Source organism: Octodon degus, unplaced genomic scaffold, assembly GCF_000260255.1.
Source record: "Octodon degus isolate 3935 unplaced genomic scaffold, OctDeg1.0 scaffold00109, whole genome shotgun sequence".
In the NCBI taxonomy this organism is placed as follows: domain Eukaryota; kingdom Metazoa; phylum Chordata; class Mammalia; order Rodentia; family Octodontidae; genus Octodon; species Octodon degus.
In genome coordinates this window covers 8,333,524-8,353,082 of record NW_004524685.1, presented here as the reverse complement: position 1 = coordinate 8,353,082, position 19,559 = coordinate 8,333,524, and the positions used below count along the sequence as shown (strand labels likewise).

Below are 19,559 nucleotides of genomic sequence, written 5' to 3'. Positions count from 1 at the left end.
TAGATTTCATTTTATTTTGGTTGTATTGCAAAATATTTTCCATCTTAAGGGATCTCTTTTTAACTGACTTTGCTCATTGAAAAAATATTCATTCCAGTGATTTCATCCATGGGCCATTAATATTTCATACTTAGTTTTTTCTTTTTATGGAAAAATGCTTTGTGCAACCATGTTTTTCACCTTGTTGTGATTTTATACATTGTACTCAACAATTAATAACTTTTCACTTTATTCTGCCACTTCTACTTTTTTGTTCCTTAATTGAAGAAAGGATAATTTATGTGCTCGGAAAATAATGAATAACGAACTGTTGACCCAGTAAGCTTCAGGATATGAGGGATAATCTTAGATCTGAAAGTTTTAGGGAAAAAATGTTATCGGGTCATTAAGAAAGAATGGAAGAGAGAATTAAAAGGATTTTAACCTAACCGTTGTGGTTGTTTTGTTTACATGGATTTTGATTGGTTTACTTTTTAGAGTATGGATAAAATTTTTCTTTCTACCCATTTCTTAATTTTACTAGTAAAAGCTGTTGCAAAACATATAAAAATAATAATACTGTTCATTTTCCATACTGTTCGATGTTATTCTTTACCAAGCTAGTCTATATTTACTATATTATCAGATCTCTAATTTTTCAGAGGCAGAAATTGTGTCTTCACCACAGCAATATAAACATCTCTGTGTGGTGCAGACAGGTCAATATGTATTTATTGAATGAAATGTTAATGTATTGTAACAGCCCTGAAAATATAAGCATTTATTTATGTTTTGATGAAGTGTAATGACCTTTAGAAAATAAAGTAAGTGTTTCTACAGTTTAAAGTACTTTTTGTCTAGATAAATACTTTAAGAAATTAATTTTAAATGCTTTGAGGCAGAGCTGCTTTTGTCCTTAAGTAATTAACATTGAAGGGCGGAACGCTATCTGCCGACACTTGCAAGTTGTGCCCATTAACCTCATTGTTATCCCTTAAGAGGAAATTCTACAATTCAAAGAAATAGTAGGGCATAGTAGACAAGATAATGAGCAGCCTGGAGTAAAGCCTTTGCCTGTTCCCATACTCAAAGTCATCATTAGGAGATATTGGGAAGGGCCAGGAAAATGGCTCAGTAGAATAAGTGCTTCCCTGGCAAGTGCAAGGGCCTGAGTTCAATCCTCAGTTCCGCAAAAAATAAAATTAAATTAAATTTTAAAAAAAGAAAGAAAGATTGAGAAGTTCTCATTTATTGCCCTGTATGATCTCTCCCCGTTACAAACTCAGAAGCAGTGATGAATGAGTAAAGTAATGCTGTCATCTGGCCAGGTGGCTTTGTGGCTTAGTAAAAAGGATCACGTTACTTTAGCAAAGTTGTGTTGACTATCTGCCAAGATGGAGTTGTATTCATCCCTACTTTAAATGGGTCCTTTACTAAATGTGTTATGTGGGGCTTGTACTGTAAGTCACGCAAAGCTCTCAAAATAATATTGTTTCTGTTCCTTTTATAATAAGCCAATGTAAATAAAAAGTTAAAAACTCCAGAATTAATATAGCTGAGTTCTGTTTTTCAGCGTAGAAATGGAGTTGCATCTCCTCAGCATACTGACAGGTATCTATAGAAGTAGATGCAGATTACCAAACTTTATCCTCCCTCAGTCAAAACATAACCCTTGCAGCCCGGGGATATAGCTCCATAGCACAAGCTGTTGTCCGACAAGCCCAAGGTCCCGAGTTTGATCCCCCGTACCACAAAAAAAAATAATAATTGGGGCCAGCAAGACAGGTTAGTGGACTAAAGCACCTGCTTAGGCAAGTGCTGTGACTGGGGTTCAATCCCCAGAACCACATACCATGCCAGCCCCACCCCAAGGCCAGGCTGAGCCAGGGACTGATGGAATCTAAGCGCGGTGGTGCGCACCTATAATCCCAGCTTTGGCGAGGCTGAAAGCAGTAGGATCATTATGAGTCAGAGCTGTGTAGTGAGACCCTGTAACAAGCAAATACCTTTTAAAAAAAAACATAACACTTTTCTTCTGTATTCGCTCTTGTTAGCTCCCTAGAATGCCAGGCCTTCTGCGTCAGGTTCTTCCCTGTCTTGCCCAGTTTGCTTTTGTTCCCACCTGTGTTCCTTTGCTGAGTTCAGAAGGACGTGAAACAGCCTTTTGTCAGAAGTTGCCAACTTTGTTGTAACACAGAGACAGGAGGAGGGAAGAGCAGATTGTCTTTAACAGTCGGGTAGAAAATCTAAGGGCTCAGGTTGTAGCTCAGTATTTAGAGCTCTCGTCTAGCCTGCATCTGGTCCTGCGCTGGTTCCTCAAGCCTGGGATGGGGCAGAAGGGGTGTGTGTGTGTGTGTGTGTGTGTGTGTGTGTGTGTGTGTGTGTGTGTGTTAAAGGTTTACCTTCATATAACCGATGAGCAGTTGTCATCTCTTGTATTTCATTTGTTCCTCACAGTTACTTTAGAAAAAGCCTGCGGATGTTATTTATCTCATTTAATAATAAGTCAGAACCACGCGGCACTGAAGCATTATGGTTCCAAACCTACCTTCCACTGTAGGTTACATGATGTAAATGGTCCTTCAGAGAAAGTCCCTTCAGTGTTCACCAAATGACTTTTTGGGCCCCGGAGTACATCTAGCTAAAGAAACTAATTTAGGTTTTCTAATTTATTTAATCATTACCACATGATACTGACTTAATGAGGTTGCAGTTTCGTGTCAAATGATCTATTAAAGAATCGATCATACGTAGCTGGAGTGGTTTTTTAACATACACTGAACTCGATCATTGCATACATAAACGAAAATTAAATCAGAGTCTGCCATATTATGTGTTGCTGATATTTACCTGCATTGACTCTGTTTTGCAAATGAAGTTTTCGCTTTCTGTAGTGATCTAATTCAGTGCTTTTCATAACAGCTAAATATTATCTTCCTGGTGATCACATTGTGCAAAATGGTGAAGCATTCAAACACTTTGAAACCAGATTCTAGCAGGTTGGAAAACATTAAGTAAGTATTTTGTATTTTAATTCTAATATTTGACAAGCTAAGTGAAAGATATTCTCCACAGGGAACACAAGTATTTTTTGCCTTCTGTCAACTGTAGAAATTACTCAGAATGAAGTCGTACAGATCAAAGTTGAGTGTCATTGTTACTGTGTTACAGACATTGGTCAAAAATGAGGTAATTCTGTCTTGACCTAGAGTGGAGAAATTGTCTCAGTGGCTTTGTGAAAATTTAATATCACTGTAGCAGTGTCATTTGAATTGAAAATGCAGTTCAAAATGAAGTTCCTGTTTGCATGGCTGATACGATTATATTAAGTTTGTTTTGTTAAATGACTCTTTGATTTAAGGATTCTGAGCAGATTCTTGTCCTAATCTTGTTTTCCTAAGAGAATTTACTCTATTACTATCGTTAACTTGAAGATTATCTGTTGCTTTCATGCTAATTAAACAAATGTTTACTTTAATCTCGATGTTGAGTAAAACCGCAGTATCCTATCAATGGAAAAATGCTAATTGACAAAAAATTGATAGATATTGATTCATTAAGTCATCTTAGGGAAAATTTTTTAAAATACAAATCTTAATGTAGCAATAGATGAGGTATTCAAGCCGGTTGTCGTAGGATTATAACTATTGAAGATACTATTTTTAATGTAAACATGGCAGATCAAGAGTGAGGATACTTTTTAAAAAATTAGCTGTTTGGACTAGGTTAGTGGCAGCTTCATTGCATGTTGCATGATAAGAGAGAGAGCTAATCTTTAGCATCTCTCTCTTTTCTTCCTTTCCCTCTTTCTGTCTTCTCATCCACACCAGTAATTACCGTGTTTGTGATGGCTACTATAATACGGACTTACCTGGGTAAGGTAGAACGCTACATTAACAAATGTATGGCATGATTTATATTTTTTACCAATCCGTCAATATCATGAATTGCCCTTAATTTTTATAGTTATTTTGGAATATCTAATTTGCTGTAGTATTTTTAAACTATAATATGCCTTTATTTTTTTAATTGCTTGCCTCTGCATTTTGACTTTCTTAATTTTGACTAATTTATAAAATATATAAATGCTTTCTTATTACTTTCTATTTTAATTCTGTCTAATAATTTTGTTTCTCTTTTCTGCTTATAATGCTTTCTAGCTATGAAGATAATAAGCCATTTATCAAGTAAGATCATTAGTTAGACGTGGAATGCCCTGACTTGAAATCCTGCTCATTGCCTCCTATTTTCTCCAGTTCTTTTCTCCTTAAGCTATTCATGATGAAATCTCTCCAAAGTTATTTTATTTTGAAGTTGCTCATGTTTTTATCTCATTTCAGCTAGGCTCCTTCATGCTTGAGTTATCAAACCTTAGGTTCGCCTAAGACTAGTTTATTAGAGCCTGAAGTTTAGGTGTTCAGTGACTTATCTGCCATTTAACCTTTCTGTCTGTGTCACATTATTCGATATCATGAGTACACCGCAGGGATGAAAACTTGGAAGTAAGCTCATTAAGGGCTCCTTAATTTCTTTAACCAAACTGTACATAAAAAGCAACCAAATCATGGGGGATATTTTACACCTTGTATTTTAATATAGTTCTGATACCTGTTTGTTCTGGAGTAAGAAAAGTTCAGACCTGCTGTTGCTGTTTTCACTGGAGGCCGCAGTACTAAATACCATTCTTTCTTAACCAATGAAAGGTTAAAGACAAAAGGCTGTTGAATTTGAATGTGAACGTAGAGAAAGTCAACCGCTACTACTGATATGTTAAGAAATAAGCTTGCTAAGTGTTTTTGTCCCCTCCTGGAACCTGTTAAAGAATGCACTTTATTTTTTCAGGTCTTGGGTGCTGGGCGCCTTTGCTCTTCTGTGTCTTCTTGGCCTAACCTGGTCGTTTGGGTTGCTTTATGTTAATGAGGAGACTGTTGTGATGGCATATCTCTTCACCATCTTTAATGCTTTCCAGGGAGTGTTCATTTTCATCTTTCACTGTGCCCTCCAAAAGAAAGTAAGTAAAGGAGAACACCCAGGGGCTCAGCTTGCGTGTTCTTTCTTTTGAAAATAATAGAAATCGTTGACAAGATTTTTCAATTGCAGTTGGTTTTTCTTTTTTCCTAAATGTCTTTAATTGCAACTTCATGTCAATACTCATCTGGAAATGGGTGTGTAAAATTAGACAACCCTAGTCCTCTTTTGGATCTCAGTATGGGAGTGAGGTAAACCAGATACTCAGGTTAAGATTTTGGCTTTTCTGGTAGCTTCTGTAAAATGTTACATTTACAGGGCTAAAAAAAAAAAAAAAGTGCTTGCTAACAGGAATGTTGTGCTCCAAAGTGACATCAAGTATCAGGAATAAATCATGTTAATTTTAAAAGCATGAGACATTCCCAAAATTAATTGTAATGTTGCCTTTTGAGAATTTTGAAAGATCTAAATGCACAAATTCAGACCTCACATCTTAGACTTTGTGCTGATTTGATAGTAAGTGAAAGTCAGCAAGAAAAAAATCATAATCTAAAGCTGAAGATAAAAAAGTCTGTAGTGAGATATAACCCCAAAGGCGCTGCGTACCTGTCGTTTGCCTTTAAAATGTGCCTTTCCCAAGGCAGCATCCTCTGGGGGCCGCATAGCTAATGCAGTCTTTTATTCTTTGACTACTGGCTGGTCACTAAATTGAACAGAGAAGTAGAATTGTGAAAGTGAAGACGATTATGTGTTCAGGCCTGACGAGATGATAGTGTTGTTACTCCCATCGGTTTTAAATAAGCTGTAATTTTGAGATAATGACAGGGGGACGTGCAGTGCTGACGCACAACGCGCTTTCACAGCAGGATAGGCGGCAGGCTAAAGCAACACCGGAGCCTAGTATTTGGATAAAATACCATTTTGATTGCCATTGTCTTGGGCTTTCCAGCACTTCAGGCCAGTTAATAGCCATGAAATGTGTAGAAAAATCCTGTGAGATATTAATGTGTTAGATAATCGCTGAACTTCTAGTTTCTTAACATTATACAGGGATGACCTGGGGTTTATGTCATTCTTATGTAAATGAATATTCTGTGTACAAGCACATGACCAAATGTTCATGATTTATGAGCGATTATGCCAAACATCTCTGACATAAAGCATCAATTTAGCAGAGAAAAGGGGAAGTAGTCATTATTTCTTCCTATAGTTCCATGAATTTCATGAACAAGTTGTTGGTACTAAGCTTTTAACATTAACAGCTACCTTTTAAAAGCATGCTGCACTTCTTTCTAAAATGTTGCACTTAGTGTTGGATATATCTTACAGGTGCCGGGATAGATTGCTAAGGATATGATATTAAACAGTTAAATTAAAACTGGTTCGGTTCTTACTACTAAAATAAGCATATTTAGGCCATGTAAAAGCTCGACCACATTGTTATTTGTTCTAATAGGTATAATTAATAAAGTCATGATGGTAAAACACAAGTGCACTTAGATTTAAAAGGCCATCTAGTGACTTTAATTTTCTAATTGGGCAAGGGATAAGTATCACAGTCATTGTCTCTGCAGGCAGGTAACTTAGAATTATAATTTGTACTGGCTTTTTATAGTCTACTAGAAAAAAAAATCTTCTTATGCAATTTCTGTTCCTTGTTTGCCTTGTAACTTCCAAAGCCAGCTCGTATGTATAGTAAAGCATATATCCATGCCAAGGGACGCTCAGTCCAGCAGCTTCCCCCTCCTCCCTGTCCTACACACACTACTCAAGGTGAGGCTTATTAATTAGCAATTGTTCAGACTTCACTTCTTAAAGGTTGGTTTTAGCTTCCTTTAAACCTAAAAACTTTTATATCTATTCATTAAGCTTTAGCAGAAAAGGGAAATTATATGACTGATTCATGCGAATGGGAATTGCATGAACAGTTCTGTTGGGTGCTAACATAGTGAGCTCAGATAGCTTAGACTCTGTACCCCAAACGTTAAAGCTGGAAATGACCAGAAAACGAAGAAAACATTCCATCCTAATTATTGGCAAATGTCTCAGAGTGCCTTGCCCTCCCCCTTTGTTCTTGTGCCAAAAGAGTCTTGTCATTACAAACAGGTTACCCACGAGACGTAGCAATTCAGTCAGAGAGGTGCTGTGTTACCCTACCTAGGAGACGTGAATCCTTACAGCGAATCCTCACATCGTGAAGGACTGAGTTATGGGTTGGTTAGACATAATCAAGCACTGAACATGGTGCTGCATGCCCGTAATCTCACTTGCTCTGGAAGTTGAAGCAGGAGAATTACAAGTTGGAGACCAGAGTAGGCAATTTAGTAAGACCCTAATTCAACATAAAATAAAGTAAAAAAAAAAAAAAAAAAATACAATTTAACGAGAATTTTTAGGTTGCACAAGGTAGGAAAATACCAAATTTTATTTGCCTTTCTTAGCACCAAATAAAAAGACATAAGTATGAAATATATAAACACAGAATAACATTTTAAATATATTGCCATTGTATGAATAACACTTGCACAATAATAACAGGGTACAAAGGCTTTCCCTACATTAAGCAAATTTTAAAGGTCTCTTCTAGCAGATAGACATACCTCTGACTGTACTTCAGTGATTTCAGTCGAATTTGGATTTTTGTAAGTCCACTGTATCTTCTCCACACATAGGTCTTAGTGGAACTCTTAGTTCTTCGCTGTTGTCTTCCCTGCTCATATTATTAGAGAGAGTGAAGCAAGCGTCCTCATGTTAATCCCTTGGTTTTGTGATTACTCATTCAACGCAGGTACGAAAAGAATATGGCAAGTGCTTCAGACACTCGTACTGCTGTGGCAGTCTCCCTACTGAGAGCCCCCACAGTTCTGTGAAGGCGTCCACCACCAGAACCAGTGCTCGGTATTCCTCTGGCACGCAGGTACCGAAGAGTTTGACAGCATCTTTAATTAACCTTATTTATGGAAAGTCTACTGAGACATGTTCTGTTTAGATGCACTAATTATTTCCTCATTATAATGATCCAGGTAGTAAAGACCTGGTTCTTTAGGATTTGGATTGTAATTTCTTTTTAAATATGTACTCAAGGTGTTTACCTAAGTGGAAATGTTCTTCTTTTTTTTGAGGAGCCAGGTTCATAAGGAAGCATGTCATACCCTCTCATAGTTAAAATCCTAAGGTCAATCAGGGTCCATAGTGCACACTTAATAAATATTTGTTGAGTACCCGGTCATCATTGCCACTTTTTTTCTTTTTAAAGACAATAATACATTTTTAAGAGTGGAAAACTCAGTGCCCCTTATTAAACAAGCAGCAAGACAGTGTAGATATTCTTGGTTTTAGAGCAGAAGCTATCCATTCTGGAGAAGGGCGATGGCTGATCCTACCCAAATTGCTCAGTCAGTCTTCATGTGTTCCTAGTAAGGGAGGTCTGGGGAAACTAACCTGTGTGTCTTGCTGTTTCCTGTTCATAGAGTCGCATAAGAAGGATGTGGAATGACACTGTGAGGAAGCAATCTGAATCTTCCTTTATCTCAGGTGACATCAATAGCACTTCAACGCTTAATCAAGGTCAGTCGCTAGGAGATGCTGAGCTCACAATGTACAGTACCAGTTTATTCTTTTTGCCAACTTAGAATAACTCTAGAGAAAATACTGAATTTGTCTCTTCGGGGTTTCTGTGACATGTTCATAAACCACTTGAATCATCATTTATCGTCACATAAAATCAGTAATTTTATTCAATAACGTCATGCCAAAAAACAATTTTAAAACTCCTGTTAAGGAGTGAAGGCTGAAAAAAGTCAGGGTTGAGAACACATTTTGCCAGATTTGATTCTTTCCTAGTACACATTTTTTTCCTCCTAAACAAGGTATTTATGAAAATTTTCTTCTCAAACCATAAATATGATTAGAATACCTACTATTCATGTGAAAGAGTGCCAATTTTGTAGTGGAAAAAATTATAACATTTTTATAGCATTTTTTTCAAAAAGCAAATAATAAATGCTAAAATATTTATAGTAGATCCTGACTTAAAAATTAAAGATTATGCAAATGTATACAATAAGTTCTGTTGAGATAGTTCAGCAGACTAAGTGCCTGCCTGAGCAAGCGTGGGAACCAGGGTTCAATCCCCCGAATCGCATGTCATGCCTGCTGGCCCTCAGGCTCACTGAGCCAGCCGCTGAGACCAGGTGTGGCAGCACACACCTGTAACCTCAGAGCTGGGGAGGCTGCGACAGGAGGATCACTAGGAGTCCAAGCTGCATAGTGAGACTCTGTACCAAATACATAAAAAAGGGGTAAAAAATGCATAAAGTAACTTTTTATACATTGTTTGCTATGTCTGTAGTGGCAGCTTTATCTTACAAATCAATGTAACTCTTAAGAATATCCTGAGAAATAAAATAATTTTACAAGGTACATGCACAAGTGTATCATACACAACAAGTATTCGTGAGTAAAAGCTTGGTAGATGTCATGCATATATCAAATAAATTCTTACCGCTTAGGTCGTTGGGGAGGTAACTTATCCAGGTATCTTCAGTGTGATACGCTGAAGTATAACATAGCAAAAGGAGAGCTTATCACAGTGAAATATCCACATCGTTCTGGCAGGATTCTGGGCCAGAGTGCAAACAAAGGAAGTCTACACGACATCAAAACAAACCTGAATTTTAAAATACTGTTAGTCAAATTGCATTAGCCATGCGAAACGTGATTGCTAATTTATCAATTAGAACGAGTGAAATGTGTATGCTTGTTCCATTGCTTTGATGTTCTGCCTGGCTCTGCTAAGATCTTATCAAATCACAAATGAATTGAAAGATGAACTTTTGAAACCTGGCGAATAAGATTACAGAACAGAAATTCTTCGCTAGAACTTGGGAGTGGCCTAATAACTCGTTGTGCACTGTTTCGTCCCTCGGCATGTATGCTTCTGCATTTACTAAAGGAAGCTTTGTGCAGTGTGTCTTAATCTTTAGCTGTTTGTGGAAGTTGTTTTTCCTCCTGCTTGTATGAGGCGGTATTAACACAGATGTTTCCAGGAGGGATAATCCCACACCTGTAAACCGGAAAGTATTTGATTCCCTCTTCTGGGCTTCGGTGGTTTCATTTTTAATATTAAGCAGTAACATCTTGAAACATAATGTTGATCTCTATGCATTTAATTGCCATTTTTGTTTAACAGTGATTTTGTATAAATTAGTAAATGTCATCCTCAGCAGGTGTTTACCTGGGGGGACAAGAAAGCACCTGTGAGTCACTGAAACGTAACTTCCCTCTCCGTTTCCTCCTTCAAATTAGTAGTTCAAATACAGTCAGAAAATTTCGGCAGGTTTACCATTGCCAACTTGTCTGCTACCCTGATGCACTTAAAAAAAGAGAAAAAAGAAAATTTACAACTGTAACAAATACCAAAATAAGAGAACTAATGTATTTTTTCTATTTTTTGTTTGTTTTTTTGTTTGTTTTTTGCTTTAGGAATGACTGGCAATTACCTACTAACAAACCCTCTTCTTCGACCCCACGGCACTAACAACCCCTATAACACATTGCTCGCTGAAACCGTTGTATGTAATGCCCCTTCAGCTCCTGTATTTAACTCACCAGGTGTGCTTATACTTACAAATAAAACTACCTTTATTTGCTGCTAAAGAGCTTCTGATCTTTGCCCTGTTTGTAAAATACTCGAGTTGCCATATTTATTATTGTATCTTTAATTTCTCAGTTACAAAGAAAAGTATGGTATCGCCCATGCCAGGCTCCTAAAACTGCACTATATTATAGTAAAAGCTCGAGTCGTGATAGTATTTACAGTAATTATCCATGTTTTTAATACAGGTGGCATAAATCTTAATATATTATTACAGGACTGACATCACATGGTCCGAGAGCCCATCTTCAAGATTTATATCATTTAGAGGTATCCTATCTATGTAATATATTGTTCAGTTGACTCTAAAGCTTGCTGACAAATTTGTTTCTAGAGTAAACTAGCTAATAAAGAGCATTTGGATGTCTAGGCTTAGGAAACTCTACATCCGGCATTATCAATGTAACCAAACTATAGTATAGTGCAGCTTTATTGTAGTTGTCCTTTTGTCTTAAAGAAACTTGGAGAATACAGTTAATAGTAGTCAGTTTTATACCTGTGCTTCTTAATTGGGGGGAGGCGGGCATTGTCACTAACCTGTCCTATTTATTGTATTTTCCGATAGCTTATTTTTAAAGATTATATTGAATATTAACAGAATTTTCAACGTTTTGATAAAAGCGATAACAGAATTACTGCTAGCATATAAGTTTTATTTGTGAATAATATTTGCTACTAAATTAAACACAGAACTTTGTTTCTGTTTTTTTTTTTCTTAAGATTCGTTTTTAACGTAACTGCAGCTTCTCTTTTCATTCTCTTCTTTTCTTACTTTCCTCACGCTCTCCTCTAGCAACCTACAGAGAGACAAGTATGGGAGTAAAACTTAACTTTGCCTATCAAATGTAAATTTTTTCAGCATGATTTTTAACGGGCACAATTAAAACATAACTAGCAGTCATGAAGTAGACTCAGCGGGCAAGTGGTTCACAATTTGCACCCAAAACATTCCCAAATTCATGCGGTACACCTCTCCGTACTGTCTTTGGTCAGTAATTGAGGTCTGTAGCAAACGCTGTCCATACTTAAGCCTATCCGATGCTGAAATAATTTGCTCTCGAAAGCCTAAAGTTCTGTCAGCCGAGATGCTTAATGATTGACTTATCATTTCTGCACCCCACAGTAATCTTGCTACAGGCTGTGGACAGTCTTCAAGTGAATTACCTGAACTTGGGCAGAAAAAGATTCCTCTTCAAAACCAGAGAAGCCTTAAATCTGCAGTATATCATAGAAAACACCTGTGGGATTATATCCAGCATATAATTTTATATTTAGTCAGGGATGATAAAAAATAAAATGTTTGGAAAGAGTGAGTCTCTGCAGAGGGAACGAATGCTGTTTGTTTTCTCTATGTCCCTCGCCTACAATTGAAAGTGCCAAATGCTGTCTGGCGGTGCATTTTGTAGATAAGATCATGGTACGTGATACTAATTGACACACTTGAAAGGTGTGTCCTGCTAAGGCAGGCCTTACGGGCAAGCCTTGTAACTTCCTTGTCGCAGGGATCAGGATACTAACTGGATTGGCCATTTTTTCAAATGTAGAACCTGATGGGTCAGAAGTTTTAAAATAATCTAAGTATCCTTCATCCTCATAACCTAGCCGACAGTTATCAGACGGGATAACTGGTCGTGCCCTTGTGCCTTACAGAGACTGGGCTTTTCTGTTTCCTGAACGACACTGAGTTTTCTAGGATATCTGCAGCTTTAAGTGTGGAGTGAGCACTCCGAGGAAAATTTCCTATTCTTTCCCAAGAATCAAAGTTTTCCCTAAACTCCTCCAAGCCTTGCATACGATGCAGCAGCCTCACAGTGGTCAGTTTCATTTCAGTAACACCATTCATTCTTTTTTTTTTTTATTTTTTTACAGACCTATTTGTAGACAAGTGATTTTTTTTTTTCCTCTAGGATTTTAAGAATGACTAACTCAACTTTCCATTGTGCAGACCATTTAATTTTCTCTTGCCTTTTCTTTTTTTTTCATTTGCTTGAGAAGCACTGTGATGTCCTAGTTTACATGTTTATGTGTCTGTAGAAAATACAACTCTGATTCAAATAGAGCATGTGACCATGTTTTCGTTCCTCCCGAACCTCTTTTTCATATCTCAATAGATTTATCCAATCCTTCATTCCTCTAGAAGTACAAATATATATTAGCCAAGGCTGACACTCTTCTCCCATTCCATAGTTAATATCTATTCTCAGTTTGATTTCTGTGACCCATACTTGAGAAATCTTAACATTTCTGCGTCTGACTTCCATGCCCGGGTGTCCTTGGGCCAGTCTTGTACAGTAGACTCTGCTGGTTCATTCACTGCTGTCACTGTGACTGATGCAAGTGCAGGGCTGTGGGCCAGCCTTGGCCACCAGAAGCCTGGCCCCATTGCTATGATTAGAGAGGTTATTAGCACCAAAAGAACTCCCAATCCTAAGAAATCTTAAATGAAAAGTAAAGGCTGCTTTTGCTGGTAATCTAATTTGTTGAACCCTTGCTCTGACTAAGTTGCTGAGAAGCTTAGAAATTCTTCATCATGTTACAATAAATCATTTTACTTTCTTTTATATATCAGCTACTCTTAGGCCAGATAGCCTGAGCAGACAGACATGATGTGAGTTGTTCCAAGTGAGTCATCCCACCTGCTGTCTGTCGTGTTGTTGGATGGTGCTCGTGGGCCTCGGCCCAGTCAGTATGAGAGGTGGCTGTCTCTGTTTAACATGAGTTCTTTTGTATCTGTCCATTTATTCATTCTTTTTTGTTTTAATTTCATCTCCAGAAAAAGGAAATGTTAGAATGTTGTTTTACAAAGTTGCTTGCTGGTTATGTGGGTTTATGTTGTACATTTGCCTTTCGGTTTTTTGTATGTGACTTAGTCCTTTTTAATTTAGTGTTGTTTAGGACAAATTCTGTTAATTTTATTTTGATAAACCATAGTCTTGTACTTTAAAATGTAAATGTTCACTAATGAATTGCTTTGCATTAACTATGCAAGGGCATGGAGTGAAGTCTTGTTTGCAAGCGTGTCAGAGATTCGACCAAAATTCAGTTGATACCTACCGTCTCCCTTAAATTGAAGCAGTAATATTCTGTATGCCATTTTCCCTCCCTGGAAAACAGTATTATTATTTTTTAACACTTTTTCCTGTTATCTAAGGGGATGCAACTGTTTACAGTTGGGAATGCGGAAAGCCTGGCACTTTTCAAGTGCTAGCTTTCAAATACTACTTTGTCCTGAACGACATTAAAACGTTTTGTGCAAAAGAGATTAAGTCGCTTTGCAAGAGAACAGAGGCGGTAACAGTAACTCCCCTTTCTGCTTTCAGGACATTCACTGAACAATGCCAGGGATACAAGTGCCATGGATACTCTACCGCTAAATGGTAATTTTAACAACAGCTACTCACTGCGCAAGGGGGACTACAATGACAGTGTCCAAGTGGTGGACTGTGGACTAAGTCTGAATGATACTGCTTTCGAGAAAATGATCATTTCGGAATTAGTACACAACAACCTCCGGGGCGGCGGCAAGACCCACAACCTCGAGCTCACGCTCCCCGTCCAGCCTGTGATTGGAGGCAGCAGCAGCGAAGACGACGCCCTCGTGGCGGATGCCTCGTCCTTGATGCACGGTGACAATCCAGGACTGGGGCTCCATCACAAAGAGCTCGAGGCTCCGCTTATCCCCCAGCGGACTCACTCCCTTCTGTACCAACCCCAGAAGAAAGTGAGGCCCGAGGGAACCGACAGCTATGTGTCGCAGCTGACGGCGGAGGCCGAGGACCACCTGCAGTCCCCCAACAGAGACTCTCTGTACACGAGCATGCCCAACCTCAGAGACTCTCCCTACCCGGAGAGCAGCCCCGACATGGAGGAAGACCTGTCTCCCTCCCGGCGGAGCGAGAACGAGGACATTTACTACAAAAGCATGCCAAATCTTGGGTCTGGCCACCATCAGCTGCAGATGTGCTACCAGATCAGCAGGGGCAACAGCGACGGGTACATCATCCCCATTCACAAGGAAGGCTGCATCCCGGAAGGGGACGTTAGAGAAGGGCAGATGCAGCTGGTGACCAGTCTCTAACAGCACTGCTAAGGACCCCCGGGCCACACGCAAGTATTAGTACAGAAATAAATACAGACTCTCGGCCCAGGGCAGCTCCCTCACATTCTGCCGGAAGGGACCGCTCTGTTGACCTGTGGTTCTCTGGTGTAAAAAGCGCTCACTGAACCTCCTCGCAGTTCTGTGAATTTTTATAAAACGTACAAAAACTTTGTATATACACAGAGTATACTAAATGAATTATTTGTTACAAAGGAAAGAGATGCCAACCAGGTATTTTAAAATTCTGCTGCTGTTTAGAGAAATTGTGAAAGGAGCGAAACCCAACTTTCCAGCCATTCTGCTGCAGCAGTCTGTGAACTAAATTTGTAAATATGGCTGCACCATTTTTGTAGGCCTGCATTGTATTATATACAAGACGTAGGCTTTAAAATCCTGTGGGACAAATTTACTGTACCTTACTGTTCCTGACAAGACTTGGAAAGCAGGAGAGATATTCTGCGTCAGTTTGCAGTTCACTGCAAATCTTTTACATTAAGGCAAAGATTGAAAACATGTTTAACCACTAGCAATCAAGCCACGGGCCTTATTTCATACGTCTCCTCAGCTGTACAGTGAACTATTCTCATGAGAAATGGCTAAAGAAATTATATTTTGTTCTATTGCTAGGGTCAAATAAATACATTTGTGTCCAACGGAAATATAATTGTCATTAAAATAATTTTAAGAGTTTGAAGAGAATATTGGGAGCGGTCTTGGTTACACATAACGTTACAAACTTTTTTCTCACACCTCGTCATAGTAAGTTCTATCCATGCTCACTTACTTTCCACTGTAGACAGTGTCCTGCTTTGACCAGTTAGTCTCTATCCTTACATTTAAATTTCTTATTGCCAAAAGAACGTGTTTTATGGGGAGAAAACTCTCTGAAGCCAGGTATGCCATGCCTTGCACAAGTGTGGTGAAATCTCAGAGAGGTTGTGCGTTGACCCTCAGTTTATTCTTGAACAGAGGGCGAACGGGGCACTGGGCACTTCTCACAAACTTTCTAGTGAACAAAAGGTGCCTATTCTTTTTTTAAAAAAATAAAATAAAACATAAATATTACTCTTCCATATTTCTTCTGCCTATATTTAGTAATTAATTTATTTTATGATAAAGTTCTAATGAAGTGTAAATTGTTTCAGCGAAATTCTGCTTTTCTTTTCATCCCTTTGTGTAAACCTGTTAATAATGAGCCCATCACTAATATCCAGTGTAAAGTTTAACACGGTTTGACAGTAAATAAATGTGAATTTTTTTCAAGTAGCTAGTGTGCACTTTTATGGAAGCCGCGTAGTTGGCTTTGGTCCGTTGGTCCATTTCTTCACCTCCATTCCTTCGGTTTAAGTGGCTTCAGCCTTTCACTGTGGCTACCGTGGAATAAACACTTCCAACTGTCTTTCTCTATGTGAGAGAACAGAGATAAGTTGCCTCTTCCTTGTTCAGGATGAAAAGAACGTACATGTGTTCTGTAAGCGTAACGTACACACAGTGTCCAGCAGAAAAGCTTTGGTACTACTCCAGGGGAATACTCTGAAGGTAATTTTGTTCATGGCACTGTACGTCCACATACTAGAAAAGTAAGGCTCTACCATCAAATGTGGGCATCGTACAGATGATTTTTTAAAATTGATTTTTCAGTAGTGTACTGAGGAATTCCTAAAACACAGTTTTGCAGTTTGCGGATAAGTGTCCCTGTAGACTGCTGTGAATGACAAGTTTTGTTATCACAGAAAGGTTTTACTCTGAGTTGAAAAATCACATAATTGAATCTCAGCAAATAGATTGTCCTGTTTATAAACATTCATACCAAAGCTTAGTGGTTCTTGATTGCTTCCATCAAGCTAAAAATCACCTCGTGGACACAACGTGGCACGAGCAATTGAATTTTATAGAATTTTTTTAAAATTTTGTATTTATCCATCTAAAGATGGGTACAGTGAAGTAGACTAATGAAATATAAACATTTACAGTAAGGTAAAAGCGCCATGTATTTAGGAGGGCTATGATAAAGAATACAGCGTGTGTTTATGTTTTTTAAAAGTGTCACAGGGAAATTCACACTGTCATTAGTTCCTCATGACACCCTCTCTGGAACTCTGATCCCAGCTCTCTTGGCCCAGCGAGACAGTTCCATGAGTGGCTTCACAAGGCACAATCAGAAGCACAGTGACGGCTGCCGAGTGCCATCCAAAGGGAAGGCGGGCTCCTGAAACGAGGTGCGTCCTGCTTTGCCTGCTCGGCATGGTGTGGCGCAGCTCCTGGCTCGTACCCCAAATCTAAGTGACCATGAAAGGTCAGTGTTTGAATCTGTTGAGGACCTTGAAGCAGTCTTGACAACACAACTAAAGACACTCAGGAAGGAAACCTTCCAGAACTACTTCAGAAAGAGACGGGAAAAGTGGGCGCAATGTCTTTGAAATGAGGATTTTGAAAGGACTGATGAATATGTGACTTTTACTATAATAAAAGTTTTTTAAATTTAAGTGATTGTGGGCGGGAAAGATAGCTCAGTGGACTAAGCGCCTGCTTAGTAAAGTGCAGGGACCAGGGTTCCGTCCCTGGTACCGCATGCTGCACGGGCCCCGCCCCCCGCACGCTGAGCTGACCACCAAGTCCTGGTGTGGTGGCACATGCCTGTAACCCCAGCGATGGGTAGGCTGAAAGCTGAAGGATCACAAATAGTTCAAGCTGCATAGTGAGACCCTATACCAAATACAGAAAAATTAATTAATTTCAGTGGTCGCTGTAGTTTTCAATCAGACCCTGTGCATACACTATGCATGTAGATTTCTTCTAACAAATTACAAGTTACTCTCATTTCTCTGTAAGAAATAATGTTTCAAACATTCAAAAATGCTCTGACAATGAGTATACCTTCAGGGATTTATCAAACTTTATTTGCTGGAAGGGGGCATTACATAATCAAACATACTAATTTTCTATCTCATTACACTTTTTCTTTGCAGAATCTGAACCTATACATTATTGTGTGATAAATGTTCACCTGTAAGCTAGCTGGGGTCAGGCTCTTTACAGCAATGAACTAAAAAACAGTGTTGCTTATTCAGTCAGAACTCTGTTATGATATAAAAAAGTACATGGCATCTCATGGTTAAATTTCCTGTTTAGCCAAAGTAAGTTTTTTTAAAGGAGCTTTGTCCTATGGGATATAATTTGGAGGTTTTTGTACATCTTTGTCAGAAAAAGAGAATTGCTTTTAAATCTTATTTCTTTATAAAAACGTTAATATCACCTTAAATCTGAAGTACAGTTCCCACTAGTGTAAGATAGTTTTTATGCTTAACATTATTAAACTACTGAATGCCTTTTAGGGCCCATGTACTCATTATAACTCAGTGGGGTTTTCTTTCAGGGCTGGGGGTCCCAGACTTTGAACTTCTGGCTTAAAACTGACCTTTAATATGTTCCTGCAGAGTAGGCAGATTTGTAAAACTTTAACTCCATAAAATTTTTATCAGGTTACCATTCTCTAAATTAAGAGGGAAAAAAAAATGAGAGAATGTACACTAGCTGAATTTCTGAGAAAAGCTCGTCATGTTGATACTGAAATTTTCCTTAAAGACTCTTGTTGGAGGATCTTATGGATGGAACCAGAGCTCACACAGTCCTGGGCACCAGCTCGTTTTCTTCCTGGAAGATTATGGCTTTAGGTCACAGACATCAGCATGACAAGTTAGCAGCATGTAGAAGATGAGTGAGAATTACTTCATAGCACAAAAACTTGTGTCCTTTTGGGGAAAGGCTGTGTCACATGCTCTGTGGTAGTGAATTTCATGGTGATTTGAGTAGTCACATAGTACGGGCAGACTGCAAGTGTGTGTGTACTCCGAGATAATTCATGACAATCTTAATTATCATTTGGTTGGATAGAGATGAGAATTTCCTACTTCTTTCAGTTTATTTCTCCAAATGATCCATAGGAACACATACTAGCTATATACACCAAGCAGAAAACTTAGAATGTTTAAGAAAACTATCACATTTTTTTTTCTCTCTCTCTTTCTTTCTTTCTTTCTTTCTTTCTTTCTTTTTTTTTCCTATCACATTTTCAGCCAACAAGTTTTTACTTATTTCTTGAGCCTTGTTGCAAAACGTAGGATGCCGTGGAAACTCCTGGAAATGACCCAAGGTCATCTGAAGGCACGATGGCCACTGAGCTACTGTGTCTCAGAGGGCATTAACAGTGAGCTGTAAGAGCACCAGGTCGTTAAGCTAATTAGAAGTTCTTCTGAAGTGTTTTTCAAATATTAAAAACAGACTCCTCATGTCTTACTAAAGCTTCTTTGGAATCTTCATGTCTCCTGATGGTGTTACTGTTCAATGAATGTAGTTTCTCGGATATCTTCAGAGCCCTGTCTGGTATTTATTTATTTATTTATTTATTTATTTATTTATTATGTATTTAGTTCAGGGTCTACAGGGTCTCACTACACAGATCAAACTCCTAGTGATCCTCCTGTTTTCAGCCTCCCAAGAGCTGGGATTATAAATGCGCACCACCACACCCGGTCTCAGTTCTCTGTGTGTCCCGGAGGTGGGGCAGGCACAGCATGTTAGGGATCAAACCCGTGTCCCATGCCTGCCTAAGCAGGTGCTTTAGTCCACTGAGCTATCTGGCTGTCCCCCAGCTTGATTTTTAAAGCCTACTCTTTTTACTGGTGAATTTTTTCTGAATTAATGTATTGTGAAGTGCTGTCAGGTATCAGTGCTGGAATTTAACAGGTTTTTTGAAAGAAGTAGTTCTTAACTTCTTCTTCTTCTTCTTCTTCTTCTTCTTCTTCTTCTTCTTCTTCTTCTTCTTCTTCTTCTTCTTCTTCTTCTTCTTCTCCTCCT

General features: G+C 38.5%; 1 protein-coding gene across 11 annotated transcripts in view; it reads left to right on the top strand.

Moving 5' to 3' along the window:
• Positions 1-15,773, top strand: part of Adgrl2 (adhesion G protein-coupled receptor L2) — a 228,560-nt gene extending 212,787 nt beyond the window's left edge. For 4 of the 11 annotated variants that reach the window (XM_023699056.1, XM_004639304.3, XM_023699057.1 and 1 more), the window contains 5 exons: positions 2,902-2,993; positions 4,822-4,990; positions 7,736-7,864; positions 8,418-8,514; positions 13,924-15,773. In XM_023699056.1, the coding sequence (XP_023554824.1) occupies positions 2,902-2,993; positions 4,822-4,990; positions 7,736-7,864; positions 8,418-8,514; positions 13,924-14,681 (1,245 nt within the window). In that variant the 3' untranslated portion in view covers positions 14,682-15,773. Of the gene's footprint in view, positions 1-2,901; positions 2,994-4,821; positions 4,991-7,735; positions 7,865-8,417; positions 8,515-10,431; positions 10,561-10,791; positions 10,875-13,172; positions 13,226-13,923 lie in introns of those variants that run through there. The other 7 variants (XM_023699063.1, XM_023699059.1, XM_023699064.1 and 4 more) reach the window with 6 other exon arrangements.
• The last annotated feature ends 3,786 nt before the right edge of the window (positions 15,774-19,559 follow it).